At 44.5% G+C, this 26,220-nt stretch overlaps 1 protein-coding gene across 3 annotated transcripts in view; it reads right to left on the bottom strand.

Moving 5' to 3' along the window:
* Positions 1 to 26,220, bottom strand: part of TP63 (tumor protein p63) — an 81,935-nt gene that overhangs the window by 44,232 nt on the left and 11,483 nt on the right. For 2 of the 3 annotated variants that reach the window (XM_053986580.1, XM_053986579.1), the window contains exon 2: positions 5,036 to 5,290. In XM_053986580.1, coding sequence (XP_053842555.1) covers positions 5,036 to 5,290 — 255 coding nt within the window. Of the gene's footprint in view, positions 1 to 5,035; positions 5,291 to 23,517; positions 23,621 to 26,220 lie in introns of those variants that run through there. The other variant, XM_053986578.1, reaches the window with a different exon arrangement.

Here is a 26,220-nt window from a genome sequence, read left to right as displayed (position 1 = left end):
TGAACACATAATTAAGAACTGTTGAGTCAAGGCAATGTACACATCTAATTGCCCTCTCACTGCTTCACTGTGTTTATGCACAGTCCTCTAATTCATTTTATAGAGATTGGCAAAAAACGTCCCAAATTTTCTATGTGGATCAGAACACAGAATGTATTTAAGATAAAAATGGAATGAGTCAATCTGAAACAGAAATACTGAGATAGCCCAGCCAAGGAATCTGTTCTCTCAACCACAAAAACCTGTTATTGCTTGTGTGGACTAATTTAAGTGCATTCTTTTCAGCTTCCTTAAAATGCAGCTTTTCCAAATTCACTAACCCCAGCCAGCACAATCCACTTAGTTGCTTTCATGCATGTCACACACACAATTATCCAGCTTTGCTAGCAAAGAGAGTCTGAAATCTGAGCATTTTCTGATGGCTGAAGGTACAGCTGAGTTTACTGAGAACAGGAAAACCAGTGAGCCTGCCTGGAACATGGATTGCAGCTTTGGAGAGCTCCATGTTTCATAACAAACCCTGAAAGGACCAACCCAGCTCAGCTCCAGCCTACTGCAGGGCATGAGAATAAACTGCTAAACTCAGGTATTGCCAACACCCAAATTATGCAAGTCTCACAGGGTTTGGTGTCTTTCTTCAGCAGAATCAAAAATTTGCAAATAAATTTCAGTTTTCATTTTAAAAAAACTTACTTAAAGCAATTTCTGCCTTCTTGTGATTATCAAGAAAAGTTTTAAAATATTTAGCAGATGCACCCTAAAGGCTCAAAAACCTGGGAGAGAATAAGAAGAACCTGTTTGTCTTTTAAAAAAGAGTCTCATGACTTATAAGGTGGTATCTTGCTTTTGGGGATGGGCGGATCAGATTCATTTTTTGATAGCTTGCATTTGGCAGTAATGTTAACTTTTACTTACCTTGACATACAATTCTAATTTTTACTTCCCTACTGCAACCATGCTTTCCCCTATTTAACAGGTTCTGCTAGTGGCAGGTGATTGCCAAATATTTTTTAGAGGGAAAAGGGAGTGCAGCTGTTTATTTATTTATTTGAGCTCCAGGTGGCAAAGGCCAGCATGCAGCGTCCACAAAGAACAAAAAAATCTGAGGTGGCACACTTTTGAAATGCATTGTTTTCTTCTGCTGCAGAAACGGGAGAAGATACTGCGATGCATGGGCATATGGGAATTCTCCCACAATAAATGAGACACTATGCTGCTCTAGTTCTTACTTCACCCAATTCAGAGGGCTTCTCCCTCAACCTCAACAACCTACTCTGTCTCATCATTACAAACAATAACTGCTTGTTCCTTTGCAGCATGGTTTTGAAGGAGGTTTTATTGTATGAGAGTGCATGCGAGCAACTTTGTTCAACTTAGACTATAAAGGCTTTTGTTTTCAAACACTTCAATATTTTCAATTGTTAAAGATTTTCCTTCTGAAAAGGCTGATTAACCTGCTTATATCCTTACTCACATTCTGAGGTCATTAATTAAAAAAATAATCAAGGATGCTTATAAAGTCCTCTGCAATCCAATCTCAATTTGTCATCATTAATTAGATCAACATTGCATACAAATGAGACCTAACCTGATTAGACAGCATGTTTTACTGGAATTCCTACTTACGGTCATGAAAGACTTCAGAGAGAAAACCTGTGATATTTTCAAAGTGAGCTGCTTATACATATGGAATCACCCTGTCACCTAGCATCAGCTAGTGTTTCTCTTTGTAATTTTGACCTTTTTTTCTTGCTCTGCCCACCTCCCCCCTTAATTAGAAGCCCATCTCAACCCTGAGCAGAGAAGCTGTCACACTCCTCTCCCTCCCAGCCTATATTACACAAATACTGTTGATTTTGCAAAGGGTGTCCACTGTGCTAGGACAATAAACCTCCCCCTCTGCAGGATTTGGAGGAGAAAAAACAATACCAAAAAGTTTTAAGAAAAAAATGATTCCAGGTCTGTTTTCAGAAATATAGCATCTAAGTAACCAGCAAGTACGCTCTCTACTTTCCCCCACCTCCAACAGAAGTAACCTTGGGATCTAAATGCACAAAGTGGCTTAGAAACCTGAAGCACCTTCACAGGTCTCCAATCACTCCAGGAAAGCAGCTCTTGCTTTTTGGAGAAATAATCCATTCCTCTTACCCAGCTCACTGCCTTCACTCCCATGACCTAATCTGACATGACTCAGCCCAGAAGATCAGAGGAGCTCTGGTGAAGCACATTGCTAGCCAGGACAGCAGATCCTCTGCCAGGCACCACCAACCCCTCCCCAGAAGGACAAGGTGGGTCAGACTGGCTCATCCCGTCCAAAAAGGGGGAAAGTGCAACACAATGGATTTCCTTACATAATATTGGTTTCTGGGGAACTGCAAGAGGAAAAGCAGTGAAAATAAATAGAAAACTAAACCAAACAAACTAAGAAACAAAGCTTTCAAGTTTTGGACTCTTAATAAGGGTGGGGCCATCAAGTAATTACACTTTTAATAGGTCACTGCAGTGGAAGAAACTCTTCCAGTTGGGTAAGTTCCTAATCCATCATTAAAAAAAGACGACAGGCATTAATCAAAGCGTATGAAGTCACATGGCGGGGAGGGGGGAGCAACTCCAAGAACTTGCTCTTGCTGAGAGGATGGGGCAATCACTCCTGCTTTCATCAACATTTCATGCGTGTTTCCACACTTCTCAGGACGACAGTGGGAAGCAGAGCCTTCACGTCCTTCCCCACCCACCCCACTGATAAAGCTGTCGAACACAGATTACCAACTGCTCAAGAGCTCATGTGAAATGAGTTGGTGGATTAATTAGCAGAAGGGCAGAGCTCTGAAGATGGATAGATGCTCCACTTCGCAAGGCCTATTGATTGAAGGTCCCCAGCCAGCACCACAGGACTGTCATAATCCACTGGGAACGTACAGCACACTGCCAGCTCCTGCACGAGCAGCTAAATCTGGGTCACTTGGCTCAGTGCAGGGACACCTGGACCACACTCCCTCCTCCCTAATCAGACAGCTGTTTAAGAGCCCATTCCTTTAGTAAGATACATGGACTTAGACCTGAACAGACTTGCAACATGCATGGGGAATACACCTTCATCTGCTGGTCCACTTCAGGACAATGAAAAAGTAGGGAAGGCTAATTGAGCCTTTCCCCAGGCTGCACACATCTGATGACTGCAGTCACCAAACAGTAATTTTATTTCTTTTTCAAAATCAGCATGTAATCTGAGCTTTGACCACTACCTAGATCCACACTGAAATTCAGCCCTCACTTTTACCCCAAAAAGCCACTATCACTGAGGTGAAACATCTCATTTAAGCTTGCTAGTAGCTCTCTTGCCTTCATCTCTGCTGGAGCAACCTACTACATACGTTCAAACCACATTTCAAAAGACTGCTTTTCGTAGTTGAAAGGACAGCATCAAACACTCCAGCTCCTTGCAGCTGTGTTAGATAATTCTTTGTACCATACGTATCAAAAGAGAACGTCTTTTCATATCTCCTTCAAAGGACACTCTCCAGAACAGTTAGCAAAAATCCAAGCCAGCATTTTCTTGCCCTGAGAAATGCAAAGAAGAACTGACCAAGAGTTTCCTTACCTAAAGGGAATTGAAAATAAATATTGTGTGTAGTGTAAGAGAAGAAACAAGGACATAAAAACAAGTGCGAAGTACAGCAGAGCATCACTCCCCGGACTGATGAGTAAAAAATGCAATTTCAACCTCCCTTAGAATACCTCACCCTTTTATGCACAAACAAATGGAAATCTGGTTGTGACTGGACTGATCACATTTTTATCCCACTTAACACAATTTTCTGAACAAAGTTATTAATGTCAGTTCTAGACAAATTTTACCAGAAAAGGCTTTTAAAATATAAGGGACATAACCTTATAGTGATCTGTGGTTATATGGCATCTTTTTCCAGATGAGAGCACAAGGGCTCTGTTGCTTTGCTGGCAGCAGTAGCTGGGAGATTTTTTTTTTTTAGTTGCATTTGCAGCTAGATTTTATCTGAGATCAAAGCAGTTCCTCAGATTAAAAAGAAAAATAAAAATCCCACACTATTTTAATGCTCTTAGCTTTTGGTAAAAAGTTCCTTTTTTTTTTGCTTAAAAAAAAAATAAAATTAAGTCCTTGCTTTTCTTTGGGTAGCGTGGGGCAGGACATTATTCACTGCACCTACTCCAAGTGCCAGCAGGCAAGGAAGGCAAATATTGAACATCTTTAAGATAGCAATATTCATGGTAAACATATCTACTCTAGAGCCCTAAACCACAACAGCTGGACTTGCAGCTCCAGCAGTGCTGTGTCCTGATCTATGAAGTCTCTAGAGCTGGAAAAATTAAGCCAGTGCCACCAAGGATCAAGAGCTGGGCTTCAGGCTTCAAGCTTCTGCCTTTTTTTGCTAAGAAGTGTTCTGACAGCAAAGTGTTAAATAAAAAACACAAAACACCAAACCAACAAAACTCTACACTAAAACAACCCCACACCCTTGAAGGAAACCCCAAACAACACACAGGGCTGACCCGAGCTGGTGACACGCTGGGCTTCCCACACCAGCTGCAAGAGAAGGACACAAAATGACAGGCTCACACTCCCTGGGTCTGAGCAAGGAGCACCATCTCCACCCCTGCTGGCACGGCCCTGTGTGCCAAACCTCATACAAACCCACAGATGTTGGGGAAAGCCAAGGGAAGCGCTGAGGCAGTGCTAATGCCCACCTCAGGTTTTACTCCAGTGCTCCTGCTAGGCCCAAAAAGAGAACCACTTGTTCATCATGCGTGATCTCTACGTGACTGGTTTTTTGCAAGGCATTTTAGTCTCCTGGGATTTAGTGGTATTACTGAGGGTTAAATTCCCACCACACCCTCTCAGAGCAACCAAGATAAATGTCTCCCTTCTGTGTGACACATCACACCCTGCAGAGGACTCGGGTCACTTTGCTCTTGCACAAGCCTGCATATGTATTACATGAATAAAGTCACTACAGGCAGGGGGACCAAAGGCAGTGAAGGGATGCCGTGTCCTTACCGTCCATGTTGCTGACTTTGCTGTGCTGGACTGTTGAAATGATACATCGAAGCTGTGAGGGCCTGGGTAGTCTGTGTTGGAAGGGATGGCTGGGGAGGGAGAGAGGGCGTCAAAAGTCGAGCTGGGCTGGGCGTAGGGCGAGGGGGCCGTGACGCTGTTCTGCGCGTGCTCCGTGTTGTAAGGGCTGGTGGAGGAAGAGCCATTCTGGATCTGCTGGTCCATGCTGTTCAGGAGCCCCAGGTTCGTGTACTGTGGCTGCAGGCAAAGAGATGCACAGGAGTGTTAGAGGAGCAGCATCAGCACAGGCTGCCCAGACATGGCACAGCCTCCACCATGGAGGATGCACAGCATCATCTCAGCACCACTGTTCGTGTCACACCAGGAGGAAGATTTGCAAAGGATATCCCCCTCTTTACATTGGTGACTGAAACAGAAAGGAGTACAGCTTCTCAGTCACACACTGGATCAACAGCAGAGCTGGGAAAACAGCCTGTACATAACCAGGAGGTGATTTCCAGGGTAGAAAGCCACCACAGAGAGACAGGCTCACTATGTCTAGCAACACACAGTCAGACCTTTTCAAAGGTACTGCTGAAACCTGATGGAAGTCAGCAAGTTCACTACAGTGCAACTGGCTCTAATTTGTACAAGGCTACACCATCTTCAACAGCCTGATGCTCTACACAAAGGCTATGGATCTGATCCCACTAGGCAAGATGACATCAGGACCTCTAACTCAGGTGGTAACTGTGCTGAAATACGACTCACTGGAAAAACAGTTAGGTGCCACCAGCCTATCTGCACCTTGCATTCGACTCCCACTGACCAGTCACAGATGGTGGTGGAGAATTAAAGTTCTATCAAGCAGAATGGAAACAGACTGCATAGAAGGCTTCTTCTCTTAAGAAGTATCGGTTGTACAGTTAAGTGTAGTTAACTAGTAGTAGTAAAGTGCTACTTAGCACTTTAAAAGCCTTCAAGTGCAAACAATATATGAAACAACTGGAAGACATCAAAACCACAAACCTCTGAGAATAGAGTACAGAAAGGGCAAAGGTTGGATTAAGGAGAGGTGAACAGAAAAAAATATATCTAATACCTAAATTCAATGTGTAGCCATGGTACCCCACCTCAAAGAGAGGGGAACACAGTTTACAGGAAGGTGACCAGAATAAGCAAATCCTTTTAATGCCCTCCTGTAAAGTGACAGCCGATGACAACTTTTCAGCCTGGGAAAAAGACCATGAGAAGAAAGGTGCAACTCAGCATGACAGAAGGTGAAAAATTCCTAGACAACACGGAAAAAGAGCAAATACAAAATTAATTTTCATGTTCTCTTAAAAGAGGAGTTGGGGAATAAGCAAACATCTTGAGGAGAATTTTGGCTTAAACACACAGTTATTCTTCACAAAAGACTTGTACTTCACAAAACCCACAAATAAACATGGATTGTTTTTTGCTATAAAATGTCACAATACTAAAAGCCTAGGTTCAGAAAGGCAGGAGACAAGTTCTGCTTGAGAAAAATCCATAAAAACAAGTGTATCTGATTTTAAAATTCTGAAGTACCAACACTTGGAAGCTGGGAAAGTATTCTGGAGAAAGTTACACAACTGCCACACGTTTTTAATCCTTTGAAGGACATGGCACTGGCCAGAGTAACAGGGCAGCAGGCAAGTGGGATTCAGTCAGGTACATTGGGTTCACAGCCTCATCCTTGTGTGTGTCCAAAGGGCACTAACTGTGCCCATCTCAGGGCAAGCAGCATCACAAAGGTTTGTGGTGCCCATTCCCAACAGCTCTGGGCTCAGCCAAGAACATGCAGCAATAAAGGCACCTGGTTCTGCCGTCTCAGCAGAAGGGACTCAGGCTCTTTCTCTCATCCGAGGCTCCAAGCAGCTGATGTCCCTCAACATCCTGTAGCTCCAGTCCCACCCAGAGTGATCAAGCTCATCTGTCAGTATTTCAGCTACTCTGCTCACAACTTCCCTCATCTTTCCAACAGTTATTCCTCTTCTTATCAGCCATGAAGCAAAGGCTCCCTGAGTCAGAACACCAACCACAAGATCCATAACAAAAAGCTTTCTCAATACTGGGAATCCCAGTAACCCTATTGAAGCTTCAAGTAGCACATCACTCCTCCAAAGACCTGAAAGGGAAGGACACAACCTATCTGTTGAGCTCTCCTGGGAATTTTGGATTAGCCATTTAACACCCAGCTTTACCAGTCTCTTCAGCCACAGAGGAAAACAGGATGGTCCCTTTGCAAAGTTGAAGTGTCTTCCATGTGCCCAAAGACCTCACATTCTCAGCTGTACTTCCAGAATGGAAGTAGAGAAATTTAAACCACCCACTGCAGCTCTTCCTTAGGTTTCTGTTTCACTAGAAGAAGCTAATATTTTCTGGGGGTTTTATTAAACACTCAAGGCGAGGCTGGTGCTCTGGGATCTTCAGTGAGGCACATGGGACCTTAGAGAGATGGATCAGCTTGCTACTAGGAGCTGTGCTGTGAAGGTGTGGGCACAGGGGAACAGCACAGAAAATTGCATTTTGGAAGCTGGGATAGGCTGCAGAGAGAAGGGAGAGTTGGTTCCCTCCCTGGCTCTGTCAGCGACTTGCTGTGTCCTTGGGCAAGGCAACTCTCCTCCCCCTCCACCCTCAGCCTACTGCAGGCAGCAAGGTCTGCAGGGCAGGGATTGCTCCTCACAGTGTAAAAAGCCCTGCACTTAATGGGCCTCCTTTGTCTCAGGCCTGCAGGCAGAAGAGTAATAAAAGCAATTACATATTGAGTCCTAATCCTGGGTGAACCAGTGACTCAGGTTAGTCATTTGCCCTCCTTGCCTCAGTTTCCCCCTCTGGAGCAGTGTGGATGTTATTAGTGCCCAGCACCCCTGTTAGATGGGAGATCTTGTATTTAATTGGACTCAAAGCTAAACAGTTGATGGGGGAAGAGAGTGATCCAGACTGGTTCTTCTTCTCCAAAAGGAGATTGCAGCTTTGGCAACACAGATGACAGTTATGTCTCATCTCCTGCAGGCTATTCACTCAACCAAGACCTATTTAACGGACTTTTGGTACATGTCTTCCCTTGAGGCTAATTCCATATGGAAAGAGCCAGAATTCTGACATGCTGTACCAGGAAGAGTCTTTTACCTGATCAATAATTTTGCATTTCATCAAAAAACAACCCTCCTGCCCCAGAATACCCTAGTGAGACCTGAAGACTTCCCAAAAATGTAGAAGTATCATTCAATTGTTTCATTCCTCACAGAGATTATAATCAGACACACTCCCTGACCAGCAAATGATGAGAAGACAGCTGTGATGAAAACAGTCTCCTACACCAGCTCAGACACACAGACAGCAGAACAATAGTGTTTCAGCTTTCACTTAAAAACTATTTCTCTAATCCCAGGCCACTTAAGCTAATAGGGAAAGATGGCCAAACAAGCGGTCAGTGTTAACAAGACAGCACAGCCTGGAAATGCTGAAGGTGCTGCCTGAGATCCAATTAAACAAAAATAATAAAATAAGTGCCCCATTAAAATGTAAGATATCCTTCAGATATTCCAAGATCCTTTTCATTCCTTTCAGTCCAGGGACCATCTGTCTAAATGTTATCGGCGGAGCAGCCATTCCAGTGCATTTATACACTCACATGCCACAGCCGAATGCCGTGTCCCCATTTGCTCTTTAAATAACTATTAATCTCCTTGCACTTATCCTCATGCTGACACAAGCAGCTGTTGGACTCCCCTTCTGCTGCTTCGAGTCCCGCCAGCCTTTCACCTTCCCTGGCCCCTGGGTCCCCTCCCCAGGCAGGTGCTCCATCCCTGTGACAAAGCCACCAGGTTTGCACACACCCCTGCACTAAGCCCGGTCTCCAAGCTATGCCCCAAGGCAGGCGCGGAGTTGTTTGTGCTCAAGGGGTCAACACCTGAACTGCTTGCAAGGTTTTGGAGGAATCTGATAAGGCTCAGGGAGGCACACGCCTTCTGACAACAGGACAATTAGAGGGGCAGCAGGCCCGGGGAAGGCACACGCAGGAATTCACCCCCTTGGCCCCTTGGATGGGGAGAACAAAGAGAGGCTGCAGACTGTCTGCAAGGTATTGCCCCTCAGGAGGGGCTGCAGGGCGTGCGTTTGCACACACACCGCTTCCTTTCACCATTCACAGAAAGGAATACAACAGCGTTTCTTCCAGAAGAAATTAATTCTTGGCAGGTTGGGAGCCCAGAATTTAACACATGCTCATATTTTGCTGTGGGGTTGTTTTAAATGACGGAAATGTAGCCCGACCACTGATTCCTGATATAAAGAGAAAGCTATTTGGTGGAAAGAAATGAATTGCATATAAAGCTGAAAGATCAGATTATCTATTTTTCAGTGCCTTTGTTTGCTATTTTGTTCCCTCCACCGAGTTTCTGAAACTATTAATATCACTGAACCATTATAAAAACCTTCAGGCAGTCGAACAGCAAATAATTAGAGAACTACAATTAGATCATAGACTATGTATTTCAGAACATAATTTCAACAATGCATCTTGAACTATCAGTTTCGCTTCCTATATCCCATCAGCTTCACTTTCAGGTTCTCATGCTAACTCATGCTTGTGGGTCATGGCTCTGCTAGAGGGGCTGCTGAATTAAAACCAGACTGAAAACCGGCGATGGTTAAAGCACGGTTCTGCCACCGGGAGGGTGGATCTCTCCCGGGAACACGGGGGACAGGTACAGCAGAGCCTGTAGTCAGCGGCTCCGGGGCACTTGCCACCAGAGGGCAATGCAAATGCTCCGGCAGAGCTGGAGCAAGGGAAGATGCCCCAGCCCACCCAAACCTGGGCCCTTCTCACCCTGCCCTGCAGCAAGAACCCACCCCTGCCTCTCCGGCTTAAAGCCCATTGTGTAAATTAATAAGGTTATGAGAAAGACCTGCAAAAAAAACATACGTTGGAAAGGAAGTAACTAATGCAAGTCATGAAAAGCTCTGAAGGGGACTTCCACACCAAAAAAATCCCCTAAAATACAGAGCTCCAGCGATTAACTGCCCAGTTAGCAGCATTTCAGAGAGTTTTGAGAATTTCTCCACTTGAGAAAATTGGCCAAAAGTTACCATCTTCAGGTGTAGAACACCTAGATGCCTCCACCCCTATCAAAACCCTTCTCCCAATACCAAAAGAACAGGCATTACCATACACACCTACTGACTACATTTTAATTCTCACCACCCGGTCTACGCAGCTCAAGAGCAGTGTCCAACTACTCAAAAGCCTTGCAAAAACACCTGGTGCTTATTCTCCAAAGATATGAGAGGATGAAACTAATAAACTACCATAGTTATTAGCAACAAGACGATTTGCACAGCACTTTGGAAATCCTGTGCTTTGTCCTTAACTGCAGCACAATGATACACTAGGGCTAACTCTTGTAGGACTAGTAAACAACTTACAGCAATATTTCAGTGCTGGCCCAGGGAAACACTCAGATTCCTGTTGAAGAAAAGCTACCTTAAAAGCAGCAGGATAAATGCTTCCTATCCAAATCAGATGACAGACACCTCAAATATGCCCAGAAATATTTAAATCCACTTAAGTTTTCAAACCTTCCAAGCAAAGGATTTTAAGTAGGTGGAAATAAGTCCCTTAAGCTCAACAGAAGGGCTTCTATCACAATTATTAACCAAGATATTGCTGACTGCCAGTTGCTCTGATGGCAGCTGATACAATACCCCCTGTCAGCGCTCTGCTTGTGCCATGATAGAGCAGTGCCAAGAAATAAAGGGCTCCACCCATGGCCCTCAGCTAAGATCAGGGCTGAAGCATAGACAGCTCATTCACTGCAATGAAAGCTGTGATTTGGTTTGCCTCTCTAGTCTGTTTTCTCACATAAAAACCTCAAACAAACAAAAAAACAAACAAAAAAACAAATTAAAAAAAAAAAAAAAAGGGAGAGAAAGCCTGAAAGATTTGTTTATGAGAAACAAACTCAGTTTGGACACTGCTCTGGTCCCCTTCAAGCTATGAGGGGAAGTGCACACAGCTCATTTCAACACCAGCTCAGCCACACTCCCTCCAGCTCCAGTTAATGGAAATAAATCCTGTGGGTCTATTTTGCAGAGGCTTTTCCACAGAACTAGTGAGCAGCTGAATACACCAAGCACTTGGAAACCCTCAGATAAAATGATAATGTGCACCATATACTCAATGTGAAAAGCAAGGGAACAAGTAACTTTGGTTGAACCAAAGATACCAACAGTTATCAAGATTGATTTGTTCTAGTATAGTGCCTGGAAACCTATCTGATTTGAGTAATCCTACTCTTGGGTCATTGCTTTTTCCAGGAAGAGAGGAGGCTATTTCTCATCCCGGTGGTATAACAGGTTCCCAGTGCCATGGAGGGCATTGGATCAAAAGAAGCCCTGGAGTCAGTCACTCCTGCTCTGGATATTAGACCTGCTGCAGCACAACCAAACAGCATCTCCTCAGCTCAATCCCACCTGTAAGCAGGGAACACATATTTCTGCACATTTCCTCCTGTACTATTAAGAAGAGAATCTATTTGAGGTCCACAGGGCTGTATGTACAACCAACATAATTTTAAGAAACTAAATTCAAGACTAATGAAGAAAAAAAAAATTCTTCCTCTAAGAAGAACAAAAACCAAAACCCCGTGAGTGACACAATCCTCCTGCACAGGTATTTCATGTTAAGTAGTTAGATAAACCCAGGAGTTGCCTGGACCACTTCCAGCACCACCTAAACACATAAGGAAAGCCTAAGGAAGACACTATTTCAATCAGCTAGGGAGGAGAAAAAACCAAACCAAACCCCCACAACTACTCTCTTCCCCTCAAGAAACTCCACCATTAAATGACCTACTCAAATGACACCACTATGCTTCAAGCTTAAAAACTTGACTGCTCTGCCCACTTCACCAGAGCATCCCTGCCATCCCAAACAGCCCAATGGCCCATTTGGTGAACAGTACACCACAGAAGCTGAACAGGAGAAATCAGTGCACATCAGTAATCTGCAAACACACACAGAATCACACTTGAAAAACAATCTGCCTTGTACACTGGAGGAGCCAGAGGAGTCTGTGCCATTTTCACTGGGATGAGCTATTCCAGCAGGCACGCAGTGCCACATCTACACCCTTTAGGTTCACAGAAGCAGCACAATTTTAAGAGCCATACCCTGTACAGCTGCAGGTCACATTTCACTGAGCCACAGCACTGTTGAACACAGCAGAACTTCATGCTTAAGTTAGAGACCACATATGCAAGTATTTGTGGGCTCAGAGAATGAGACAAATTAACAAAAAGCAACGTGAGGGCGAGCTCCTGTCCACCCACAAGGGCTGTAAGCTTTGGATTTGTCTTGTTCCCCCCAGCTGTAATAGTTTTTCTGTTTTAGCTAAACTTTGAGTTTTGCCCCTTGGTTAATTCATTTAACTCAACAAGAAGTGTTTTTCAGCCAGGAGCAGCGTGTCTTTTAAAACAAGTACAGCCCAAAGCAGGAATGCCTGTAATTCCTGACTCCTACCACCTGCCACAGGTTCACGTAAAAGACCTTGTCTAATTCAAGGATTATCAGAATGACAGTGCATCCCACTTCACAGAAGTATTAAGGCTGGACACCCTACACTGTGTAAGTACTTCTAAATATTTTCCAGTGCATATAAAAATAATACCCCTGATTTCCCTAGAGCAGCATTTTAGGCTCTTAAAAAAAAAAAAAAAATCTAAACTGGGCTCTTAAAAAAAGTTCTACTTGCGTAGAAAGCAACGATGTTTCTGAAAGTCAGATAATTTTAGAGTTTTTAGACTATAAAGCTTTCATAAAACAAAAATCCCTTTCCTAAACATAAACCACTTTCATTAGAGTATCTTGGCTATGCTCAGTTATTTTGAAAATTCAGACAGTTTAAAACAGGAAAGTCCAAGACACTCCCCCACTGCACACAGTCATTTCTTGACCCTGTGCTTGTGCTCAGCAATTTGACACATAATTTGAAAACATACAAAAAAAAAAAAAAGACAGCAAAAAAAAAAGTAAATCATGCAATATAATCTCTATGAAATGCATGAAATCACAAGACATTACAACTCCATGATCTTAAAAGAAATTGATTAATAACCCAAACACTCAGCTTCCTAAAACTGAAAGAGAAGCCAAGAGTTTCCTACGTTCTCCTATTACCAGCTGGACAACACAACATCAACAAAGATCTGAAGAGCTATAAAGCACAGACAAATAGGAAAAGCACCCCCTCACGATCCCAGGAGATGTAAACATAACTGAAGACAAAGACCTGCATCAGAAAAACCAGAAAAAGACTCCAAGACCTCAGCAAGGCTTTTTTTGCCTGATTTCAGTGGCTGAGAACAACTGTCAGCTCAGCCAGCTGCCCAGAAATTCTATGTGCTGAGTTTGTACAACAGTGCTGAAAAGTTGGATAAAAAAATAAAAATAGAACTTGAAACATTAAAAGGAACCAATTAAAATACAAATGGGGAGCTGGGGAGGAGAAACAGGGGCTAGAGAGGAAAACTCCAGTAGTTGATGAAAGCTGCCTTGTTTCTTAAACTCTTTACTGGACAGTAACCATTGATGTTATCAGTCATCTCAGACATGCAGCATTTTATTGTGTTGAGAGGGCAGCTTAGGCTGGACAGGATATCTGTGTGTCATCCATAGTGAAAGGCTGCAGGCACAGTAACCACCGAAGTATGGCCAAAGGGCACAAGGACAGTGAATAACCAGGGTCAGAAGAGAACAGGAATTGAAGTTAGCTCATAAGTTCATCATTACGCTCAATAAAATCCAAATGCATCACCTCTTAGACATGAAAGTAAAGTACTCCAGCTAGGTAGCCTTTTAGTCAGAACAAGAAATTCAGATCATCTGCAAGTTAAATAAGTCAAGCAGTTAAACACACAGGAAGAAAAAAAAAGGGAAAAAGAAAAAAGAAAAAAAAAAAAGCCACACACATAAACCCCCCACGCCCACTCTTTGAAGCATGGTGCAACTATGGAATATAAGAATTCATAAAGAAGAGTTATAGGAGGGCAAAGGGCAGATTAAAACAAGTTAGAGCAAGCAGAGGAAAAGGGTTACACGGCAGCATTAGAGTCCTTATAGATTAAAAGGAAGATCTATTGGATTTTCTAATGTATTTAGCCATTCCTTCTGTCCAAATCAAGCAAGAAAACTCCTGGATGGTGTTCCCAAAAGCCTGGACACCAAACAGCAGACTGAAAAGCTTTCAAGGTTGAGGGGGAGTCAAGAGGACTGGATGCCAAATTCTGATTAGATCCCAACTGCAGAGAACAAAAGGAGGCAGGGCTTTGCCTTCCAACACTATTTTTTGTATGAAGGCAGCTCCTGGCCTGCACCAAGCTGGCATTGCCTGAGCCCAAGGATCTGTTGGGGTTCAGTATAGCAGGATACACACAGCCAGGGGACCTTCCTACCCACCCTGCCTCTGTACTTCACATCACAAACAGCTTCACTCCACTACTGCAGCCTACTCAGAGGTGAGCAGGAACTTTATGTGGTGTTTTCCAAAGATGCCAGGCTGTGCGTACACAAAACACAAAAGCTGGTCTTTGAGAGAGGGGGCTGTGAGTGTAGACAGACACAGCATGCATGCAAAGGCACTGCTTCTTCCACAGTGACTTCACTCCATCAGCTTTACAAACATCAAGAATATTTTTCCCAACTATTTAAATCACTTTGCCACATATGCTGCACATGCAGGATTTCCAGTGGGCTCTCTGGCATGGGGCTTCCAATGTCTAACAGCAAAACTAAACTCAGTTTTCAGTACTTCCCTCCCTGTCCAATACTACTGACTTCAGCAAACACCAGGACACACGGTCCGTAAGTGCCATGGTCACTTATGCAAGGCACAGCTTCAGAGATTTACATTTGAGTTAGTCAGCTGCACAGACCTTTCCCTGTGCAGACAGAAAGGTGTTCCAGATTTTTGAGTAACAATATACCAACTAATTTCCATCTGACACCACATTAAACTCCCTACCCCTCCAACTTGAACATTCACAATTCCTTTCAGACACAAAACACAGTGGACTGACCAAGGCTCATCTCAACAACTTTCCAACTTTAGTATCAAGCAGTAGTTTCCTGTTTCCAAAGTATTGGTGACATCTAGCCAGGGCACATTCTGGTTTCCTTTAAAAGAACTTCTTGCATACTTTTCTGCTGCAAGAAGGTGGAGGGAGATTTACTCATCTATATGAGATTTACTCATCTATTCGGTTCTAGTCAATCACCACCAGTACTCCTGAGGGAGCCAACTCTTCGACTACGGATGAAATGCAGAATAAAACTGCAGCAGTGAGAAATCACAGTAGAGGCTTGCAGAGGCTACTGAGAATCTCACAGACATAACTTAAATCTGCAGGATCCAAATTTTACAGAGCACTTAGTCAGAAATTTTTTTCTGAGCTATCGCTCTCCAAGAAAGACTTTTGTGATTCCCAAAGACTCCATGACACTATCTAAAAAAGCCAAAACAAACAAGCAAAATTTTTAAATACACTTTTCAGTCATTTCCCATAGAGCAGAAATCCAGTTGCTGACTCAACACTTCTGTTGGCATCCACCTATTCCTATTGTTCTGTTCCCCTTGGCTCTTGAGGCTCCAGCCCTGTGCATCATCCCCTGACACAGCTGGACCACAGCTCTGCAGCACAGGGATTTCTGCCTCAGCAGCACAGCCCAAAAGCCCAGCACCTCCTCCCCTCTCCCCGAAGTTGACAAGATTCTTTGTATTTACTTCCTAGATGTGGATTAAAACTGAAAGATTCATATCTACTGAGACACAATCCATCCCTTTCATTCCCAGACACTACCCCACCATAAAATATTTCCCCTTCCCTCCCTAAACTGGGCGTTTCCTCCCACTTTCTTGCCCTTGGTAAAAACATTCATCTTCTTGCCATCTTGAGGAAGTTGGACTCATCTCAAATTTCACCAGGTCCCCTTGTATACCACTTCCCAAAGTCCTTGGGGGGAAGTTTAATCCGGATCCAAACTCTGGAATCAATCCCAAGAGGCTGCTGGGCTCCAATCAATGCATTAATTTTCAAGCATGCTCAGCCTTGCCACTTGGGTCCACTTCCAAAGTGAGCGGATGACTGAGCACAAGCCCAGAAATACATCACACCTCAAGCCATCCACTCAAGATATTAACACACACGTCCTGGTTAAAACACTGCTCCTTTAGTTGCTCCACTAAGACCCCAGGTGAAACAGCAGTGGCAAGGGATTTTCAAAAATACAAGATATCACTGAACATTCTTGGATCAACTCCCAGGTGATTCAATTCTAGTACAAATTAAAAAATAAAACCCAACAGGCATTAAAAAAAAAAAAAAAAAAGCCAATCATCAGAAAGCTCCCCCACCCATCTCCCATGTTTTTGTCTCTTGCTTGTGCATGGAGCTGATAACAATGGTCAGTAATTTCAAATAAAACCACCAAATTTAGATTCAAGTTCCCAAAGAGTATCCAAGTTTACTTTGCCAATGCCAAGGACCTAAACCTTTCCTGCGTCTTATCTGAGACTTCCTGAACAGCTGTTTCTTACGGGTTTGCTCCTTATATTAGCAGCCTTACAGAAGTAAAACCCCAATCACCTTAAATGTCATCCTGCTCTCTGTTCCTTGCTCAAGCAGCTAAGCTAACCCTGGACAGCCTCTCACAGGCTCTCCTTTAGCAGAGAGCCAAGACTTGCCCAGGACCCAGTGTGTTTATATGAAATAATGCAGAGAAGCATAGGGGTGAACCTTTCTGAATTCTTACTGACTTGTAAAGCCAAATCATCACTTGCAAAGCCTTGTATGGTCTGGGCTGATATGCAAAAAGTTTTATGCCATGATCTGCTCCTACTGAGAAGCAGCTCTTTAATCCATCTGACAATTACAGCCTCTTCTCCCAGCACAGCAAAGTTCTGATGGGAAACTCTGGGAGACTGAAAACTGGAAGATTTCTCAGGAATCATTTACTACTGTAACTGAAGAAGATAAAACAAAACAGGGAGATTTTTAAGAACAGCAAGTTTATTCATTGGAGAGACCTACCCACATGCCTGACCATGGCTGGGCTCATATGTCACTCTAAAGATCAAGCTGAAAGAGCTTGGAGAGCTGACATGGGACTGTAAGGATCATGGCACTGAAACAGCAGAGAATCCAGAAAACACGTGCAAGGGGAAAAAAAAGTCAAACCTTAACACCCTTAGTGAGAAATTATTTTCCTCTTAATTCTACTTGATACCAAAAGTGACTTAATACTAATCCAGGCCAAGTGGCACAAAGAGCTTTGAGCTCACTTCTCTGCTAGAGAGGATGGAGTGAGTGCTGCTCTTAGAGTACAAGAAGCTCCTCTCATTTCTGATGATTTATGCAACCTAGCTTTAAAAGAGTTGCATTCATTTTATTGCCTACTCTGCACATTCTCAAGAGGCGTTGGAGGCAGTGCCAGAAAAATAACAGGGTTTAACAATGTCTAGCACAAATCCATCGGTGCAAGAGCTCCTTTCTGAAGCGTTTCCAGTTTTTTTTTTTTTTCAGTGGGAACATTTTGTAAATAGAATTTAAAATTTGCCTTGAGCCAGGCAACACCCGCTTTTATTCAACCCTTCACGATAATGAAATAAGTAGTTTCTCCACTAGTTACAACTAATGCCTTCCAGAGGAAAAAGTGCAAAGCAAATGGTTTACACCCTCTCACATCCCACATCCACAACTTTCCTGTTGCAGATGCCACGTCTTCTTCATAGATCTACTGAAGCTTCTGTCTCACAGTAAAAAGAGCTGCAACTGGAAATAAACCCTTCCACAGAGTTTATGCCTTCCACAAGGCATAACTTGACAAATGCAAACCAAAAGGTTGCCACCAGATGGGTTGAAACACAAGGTGGAAAAAGTTCCTTTCTGGTGTTCTCTATGCACAGGGAGAAAAAATGAAAGCAATTTCACTCAACTTAAAGCCATTAGTTTGTTATTTAAAACAAAGCAGGTAAAAAGAAATAAAAATAGCTCCTGAGGGAGCTAGGCAATAGCATAACTGGGCTCATGTTGGAAGAAATCAGAGAAATCGGGTGTTGGTGACACTGTTGAAGATTCAAATCAGACCGATAAAAATAACTATTCAAAACAGCAATTCTAGTCCCCAAGGAAAGAACATTACCAGACTATGGAGATATATACACACACATATATATATATATGGATAATTTAATCCTGTCTCAACCATGGTCAACTTACAGCAAACAAAATGGATCATCTGTTGCAACCACTTCAAGATGTAAAACATCCTGACCACACTTCAGTGGCAGCTCTTTTTCACGTCTCACACTGAAAAACTGTATTTTCATACTAGAAAATATTTAGTATTATTTTTTTTTTTGCAAATTAAACAAGAAACTGAGAAGATCATCTGTTCCTGATTTCATACTGCTTACTAACCTTTCTTTTGACCATGGAAAATTGTAAAACGGAGCTGCCATTTCCAATCTGATGTCAAGTGTAATTACATGACTGCACAAACCCCAGAGCATGTATGTAACTGAGCAGTGCTCACACTTCACACACAGCCAGACTGTCCTGATTTCTGCACAAGTACTGCACAGTTAAAGCAGTGCAGATGGTCAAATGTCAGCAGGTTTCATTTTTGTGTGATAAAGCATGCGTTTTATTCTTTCCATCCACATGCAGGTTGCAATCACTTTTTTCTGGGCTACGCTCATAGCCTTAGACTGCTGAGGTCCCATCCCTCCACCTAAACAAGGAGAGGATTTCTCCAGGCAAAATCCCCAATTCACTGCTCAACATGGGGGTCACATTACCTGTACAACCACAAAAAAATTTTGGTACCCTATGAAAGAATGAAAGGCCATCCATGGCATGACAAGCCCGCTGCATATAGGGGCTGGATCTTTACTGGAAGCATACTCAACTCTTGCCCTTCCCTGTGTTTCTCCTGCAGCAGGATCCCCTTGTTTCAGCCGGGAGGGAGGTGGGCACACGGCAAGAGGCAGGTCTCAGCTTCCCACTACCCATCTCTCTGGTCTACTTAACCCTCTTCCCTGGCAAACCCAAACAGGGCATTAGCATCCACTTAGTCTCTCCAAACAAAAGATCAACTTATTTCCAACCTTAGGCTTTTCTACCACAGATTAAACCTTTGCAACTGGAATGCAATTTGAAAACCTCTTGGAAAAAAAAAAAAAAAGAACCTGGTTATATAGCACTTCTACAATCTTGCAGAAGACCTTTGCAGCTCAAGGATAAGACATATGCCTCTCAAGCCTGCACAGATGTCATCACATCACAAAAACTTTAATCCCGTAAGCACAATTACAGCAAAATTGAAGGATGAATGCACAAGAAGCTGGAATTGCAGGGATACCATTAAGAAACACAACTTCCAATGCATCTCCCAACTTCTTGCTCCTAATAACAGGCTGTGCCCAAATATGTGGGGTGTTGATACCATTTAAATAAAGAGAGGCCACTGGAAGGCATGGAACTCACATCTGAATCCTGCACAGCTCAGGAAGAGATTTCTTTCCCCAGGGATTGGGAATTGTTTGCCTGCTCAGAGCCAGCAGAATGCCAAGATAGCATCACAAATAGGAAAGCAGGAGAGAGGTTCAGGTTTAGCCAAAGCCTTCTTCCTTGAGAAAAAAAAGTTAGGCTTTATACAGCATCTATCCAAGTGTTTTCATCTTGGGGTAGGACAAGATGTGGGGTTCAGAGGGTAATGCACAGATAATCCTTTCTTCCTGGTACTTCTGGGAAGGAAGCAGGTGGGCTGCTCTTCTGGGCAGTGACCAGGCAGCATCCCTCAGTTCTCTTCCTTTACCCCAGGTTTGGCTGAGGGCCACAGAGAAGGGGCCACAACAGGGAAAGAGCCTTTGTCAAATGCAGTCATGACTATGCCATGCGACAAAATCAGCCAAGGAAAGCACGGCTTTGTCCTCTGGTAGTTCTCAGCCAAATCCAAGCTGACAACAAGGATGATAAACCCTGGACACACAAAATGAACTGCACACAAAATGAAGCAGATGGTCAAAATATCAGTTATATCTCAACCCCCAGACTCTTTCACCTTAAGCTAGGTTTGCTGAACCAAGATCCCAGACAGGCACAAGAAATGTTTCTCTCACTGAGGAGGTCTGGCTCTCTCAGGACATCCTTCCAGGCCACCCCAGAGCCCCACATGCTGGCTCCTACAAAGAAAGGACTCACACCCAGGGCACTGTAGCTCAAACACACTCATATGCATTATTACTTAAAATCTAAGAGGGAAAAGAAAAACAAAACCATAATGCACCCTTCTGAAGAGGTTATCCTAACCCTCAAAGATATTTGCAGTCATATGTATATAGCTCTTCTTAATTTTCAGCATGAAGGTATGCTGCCAAAAACCCATAAAGCAGTGCATAAGCTCTTTTAGTATAAAACTAGTTCCCCCCCCCCCCTCCCAAAACCACGATAAAAATCTTAACGGAAAGCGATTCTTTAATTTGTCTCCCACAAAGAGCAGGAAGATATTGGGAAGGATGACAGATATAATCAAAAGTCATGGCACATATTTCTTATCAGTGTTTGAACAAGATTTGTTTATTCTTTTGGCAATGATTTAATTTGATTTTAGCAAGCACTCCAACCTCTGCATCATCACTAAGCCAAACTGCAGAGGAACTCAGAGTCCCTAAAGGGAATTTCTATTGCTCTCATCTCCCCTCACAAGGACACAGGAAACTTGGACAAGACCAGACAAACTTGCAGGTTCTCTCCTTCACACCCAATTTTGTGCATGCTTCCTCACAAACGTTTGTACACAACACAACATTCCACATGTGGAGATGAGGCAGGAAGACACAATAACATTCAAAGGGTTCCTGTTCATCAGTACCTCATCATCCTATTAATAACCACCCAAAGTCTCTCTCCTTTTCACATCTCCTACTCATAAGCTCACAAGAGCAGATCTCCAGGGTCATCAAGTCCAGTGCTCTACCAACAAAGAACTTAATTGTTCTTACAGCTGACCCAGATCAAATGCTGGGTTAGATTAAGCTGAAAAAGTGGTTCAAACTGGTTCCACCTCCAGCCTCTCATGGCTGTGATTCACATTAACACCCATCTCCCCTCTCTCAGCTTTTCCCAAGTAGATTTGACCCATTTGGAAGGCACCCATCTGATCACAGGCACAGGCAGCCCAGGGCCATGGGTGATGGCACGAGCTCACCGCCCTGACCACACAGCCTGCACTGGGGCTTGTGCAATGGCCCGTTCCCAGGCTGGGAATACATTCCTGGGGCCGAAGGCACCACGCAGCCAGCGTGTGAGGACGCCGGAGCTCGGCATCTGCCAGCACACAGCCAACATCTGGGGTGGCTGGGCACAGCACCCCGATAAATGGGCTTGGGATGAGAGGGGAATCCCTGCTCTTCATCTTGAAACTTGATTTTAATATGGGGGGAATTACTTTCTCCCCTTAAATAAAGTCCATTTCTAAACCCAGAAGCTAGTTGATACTAAGTTTTTCATGAGTTGGTATGTCTGCCTTGTGACCAACCCAGCAACAGCTCTAAAATCTAAACTGCAATTACCAGTGCCAACAAAGTGCTGCTTCTATTTGCACATTGAGAATTTTTTTCTTCTTTTCTAAGGAAATCATGCCAAAGTCTACTTCTTGTTTGTGAGCTTAAGATGGCTGAGGTTCATCATCACCAATATATTTTAATTGATCATTAACAAGTCTCCCTCTCTTTTGAGACAAGTCATTAGTGAGGCTGCTCTTCCTCAGAAACGAAGCCAAGTCAATGCTAATCGTGTTTTCCTTCCCCAGAGTACAATGCTTCGCTAGATGAACAAAGTCAGTGCACCTTGTTCAAATCCAAGGAGGTAAGAGGGAGAGTGAGGGGAGGGGGGAAAAGAAAAATAAAATCAGAGCTAAAGCCTTTTAAAAACCTCCCCTGACAGCAACAGTGACGAGTGGCATTTAAGCAGAGCGAGAACGCTCCTGAGCGCATCGCTTCTGACAGATGAGCCCAGCCAGTCAACCATAGGGACTCCACAGCCGCACCGCTGCTATTCAGCGAAAGTTGATCAGATAGCAGCAGACAAATAACACCAAGCAAACACTCCAAGAAGTGCTCTCTCCAGATTTAAGAGTTTATAATTAACCTAGGAAAAAACCAAAAGTCACCCGTTTGGGTCTCCTGCATGGAGGCAGCAGAGGAACCAGGCGCACACAGGGGTTTGGGCTCCCTGCAGACAGGGACGGGCAGAGCACACTGGTTTCAGTTTACCTCTCACTCTCCCCGAGTCACAGACCTGCCATCCCAGGCGTGCAAGCCTCGAGTAAACCTTCTACAGACTTCTCACCACCTGTCTCATCTCCTAGCTATGCTCTCAGCCTTTCAATCTCTATTTTGTTTTCTCTTCCAAGTGGCTGAGGTTCTGTCTGCTTTGGGGCTCGTACCCCGTGCCCTCCACTTGAAGCTTTTTATTCAGGAATACACACGCGCACACACACAGAGCTTTGGCTGCTTTGCCACTCTGGCAAGTGTCAACACAGCTGCTGTCTCCGCTGGAATGTAAACCAATATTGTCGTTAGATCTCCCTCAACCCCTGGTAACTTCCTCCAAGATTTGCACAGCGTGTGGCAATCCTCTCCACTACCACCTTACAAAGCATCGACCCAAGCTGGTTAAAAGCAATTCAATAAATAATTAAAAAAAAATGAAATCAAAGCTGCACCTGAAGTTTGCGTCCCACTCATGCCCATGAAGTGCAAAGGGCTGTAGAAAGCAAAATGCATATATTGTACATGCATTTATCCTAATATACTTCTACAAACACCCTGTGTAAAATACCTTGGTGCTGTAAGTTATGAGGCAAGGTATTAACGCACTGAGTAAAAGAGGTGTTGGTGTGGACGCTAATGCAGTATTTGCAGCAGAAAACCTTTGCATATTACTTTGCTTTAAAAAGTAACCTAAGAAGGGATTTATAACACGTTTTAGTTATTTCCTAGATACCATCCACTTGAAACCACAAGCAGCAATTTTGGCAATAAAAGACTCATAAAAGAGTTATAATGCAGACAACACAGCTAGTATTCAGACTGCTACAGGAATGCAATCTGTGTGCATTGCCCACCATAAAAACTGCCTTGCTTCTCCAATGAAAGAAAATTATGTTGGCTGATCAAGCTTCCCAAAACAAATTTGCTGTCCCAAACGCAAAGATTTGAAGCTCACTCTCATTCAAGTACTTAGCCCAACAAACTCTGTTTCCCACTATAAAATGCAAAAGTCTCACAAAAACAAGTGTATATTCCACACCTAACTTCAGGGGTGAAGAAATTGCCCGTATTCACTAAAAATAAAAATACATTAGAGATATCACAACTGAAACCTAGAGTCCTTACCTCGCTATACTGGGACTGGGCATTGTTTTCCAGGTACAACATGTTAGCAGTCAAATTGATCAACGCTGCTGTTCTTTCTTCTGGCTCCAGGATTTTGACAAACACCTCCCACCCCCTAGAAGACCCTAAAAATATGTGATGCTACTGTGGAGATAACAGGACTCGGAGTGTGCCTCTCTGCATAATTGAAGTTTCCCTTATATACCTAACTATAGGCAAGGAGGAGGAGGTGGGGCTCTCCTGCCTTACCTGTCCAATCTGTCAAAGTGCCACCTGGAGTCCTCCACTCCAATGGAGAGAGGCCTCTCCCAGCTCATTAAGTAGTTAGAATTCCTTATCACCAATCTCTAAAAAGCAAAGGGAAGGGGGGGGGGGGGGGGTGGTGGAAATGGCCAAAAAAAAGAGAAAAGAAAAAAGAAAGACAGGCAGGGAAAAGAAAGGAAGAAAGGAAACAATAACTTTCCCCTGTCACTTTTTTTGAGTTTGGGAACTCAAAAGAGAGCCATGAAATTGTGCTAAAAGAGCTGCTCCAAGAAACTTCTCCTATTTATTTTCTACAAAGATTCCAGGGCTGTTTTTTGCAGGTACTGGCTTTGCTGCTACCAAGAACCAAAACGTTCACAAAGGGATCGAGATGCAATGCTCGACACTAGTAATACAGTAATGCAGCCAAGTATTTGGCTGCTGCTGTGTGCAGATCTGGGACAAAGCCCCCAAGGAGCTTTCTGAGAATCAATCACTGCTTCCATGCACCATAATCCAGCTACATTCTCCGTCACCTGTGTGCTCCCATCCACACGCACAGCCAAGAGGTCCTGTGTTTGCAGGGCATCACTCCAGCTATATTTTTCCCCCTCCTTTACAGTTGCTTTGAACTTGCATCATAATTAAAAATCAAGTAAAAAATCCCAACTCGTCCAAAGGGACTCACGATGTTGAGTTACTATATGGGAGAAGTTTTTGGGTGCCGGTCAGTAAAAGCCACCTGGACACTATGCCCACGGCAACCTTTTCAAAAGATAGGAAGAGCACTTAGCCGTGATCTGCAGGAGAGATCCCCACTGTGATTTTACTCTGGACAAACCCCCTGTCCTGTCCTGGTGTCCCCCAAGGAGCCCCCGGAGCGTGCCGGGGGTGCGAGGTCAGCGCTGCGCCGGCGGCAGCCCGAGCCCCCGGCGAGATCCGCCGGGCGAGCGGGATGCACGGCAGAACAAAAGGCAGCTGCTCCCGAAGGGCCACCGCGCCAGGAGAAACAGAACACCTTTCCAAAGGGCTGGGAAGGGGGGGAGAGAGGAAACCAAACATCCAGATCAGAGCGCGGCCCAGCCCGCGCAGCCTAATGACAGCGCTCCGAACTTTATTTGAGGACCCGTCCTCAAGCAGGGCTCTGTCGAAATGCAGAGCACGGATTGCCAGCGCTGCCGGGGAACACCGAGCCTCCCGCTGCGGGCGGCGAGCGACCGACCACAGGGGCCTTGCAGGGAAGGACAAGGGTCCTGGGCAGGGCTGCCGCCCACACACAGCCTCAGCACCTCCCCGCTTCTGCCCCGGAGCGACTGCTGCTCCTGCCACGCCTGGCCCCGGGCATCATTTAACCCCAGCTTCTCCGGGCACGCAGGGAGGGACTCGGGCTCACGGGGAGATGGGAGCGAGCAGGCTGTGCTGCTCACGGGGCTGGCGGCTCCTGGGCTGCCTTCCCGGCATATGGATCAGCTCTGCAAATTAAAAGACACTAGAAGCTCACCAGCCTGTTCCAGGCTGGAGCAGGCTGCACATTCCTAAGCCTGCCACTAATAAGATGGGGCAAACCCATTTTCAGGCAGGAAGAGAGACAAGAACACAGAGCAGAGGATTACAATGTCCCCCTCCACTGCAGCAGCTGCCTGTCACAAGAACCAGGGGTCTGATGTAGTTCTCACTCTGCAAACACAGCTCACCGGAGCTGCTGGGTGCAAGCAAAAGGTTGGAAGCATTTGCAGTGCACCTTCCCAACTGCTCCTCACCGAGCACAGTGCAAGGAGGCACTTCAGAGAACAGGCTGCAGAGAGGAGCACTGAGCCCTCCCCACCTACCACGGCCAGCAATATCCCAGCTCAGGTCGGGGCCACCTGAGCTTCACACATACCTTCAGTGCTCCTGAGCTACCAGCAAGAGCTGCTGAGCACACAGCCAGTTTCCCACAGCACAGGAACAACTCAATAGACCACTGCCACAGCCCCTTGCCCTCCTCTCCATCTTCCCCAGCATCACCTTAGACCAGGACTGTGCCTGATGTACTTATCTGACCTCACCTGAGATGGGCACAAGCCAAAAAGCCACACCAGTGCTAATCTGGAGATCCAGGTAAAGTTTGCAGGGAGCAGCCACGGCTCCGTTATCTGAACGGGGCACTTTGCAGCACCACCACAAAGTTTACACAGAGCTGGACATGAAGCAAGAATTTATGTCACCCATGGATCTTCTGTTGTCTAACAGAAGAGGAAAACAGTGTCTAACAGTGAGGAAAAGTTATGCTGTGCTCAGATGACCATTTTGATCCCTAAATATTGTCAAGTTTTTCATACTGGCCCATGAGTTCAAAACCTATGGAGGGGAAGGAGACAGCAGGAGAAAGTACATAGAAAAATCTTCCAGTCTCAGCAGGTGATTGTAAAATCCTCTTTCATAGCTATGCTCTGAAACTCAGAAGATCCTCCTTTTCGA

The sequence above is a fragment of the Vidua macroura genome, chromosome 10 (genome assembly GCF_024509145.1).
Source record: "Vidua macroura isolate BioBank_ID:100142 chromosome 10, ASM2450914v1, whole genome shotgun sequence".
NCBI classification, from domain to species: domain Eukaryota; kingdom Metazoa; phylum Chordata; class Aves; order Passeriformes; family Viduidae; genus Vidua; species Vidua macroura.
This window is presented reverse-complemented; position numbering and strand designations above follow the sequence as displayed.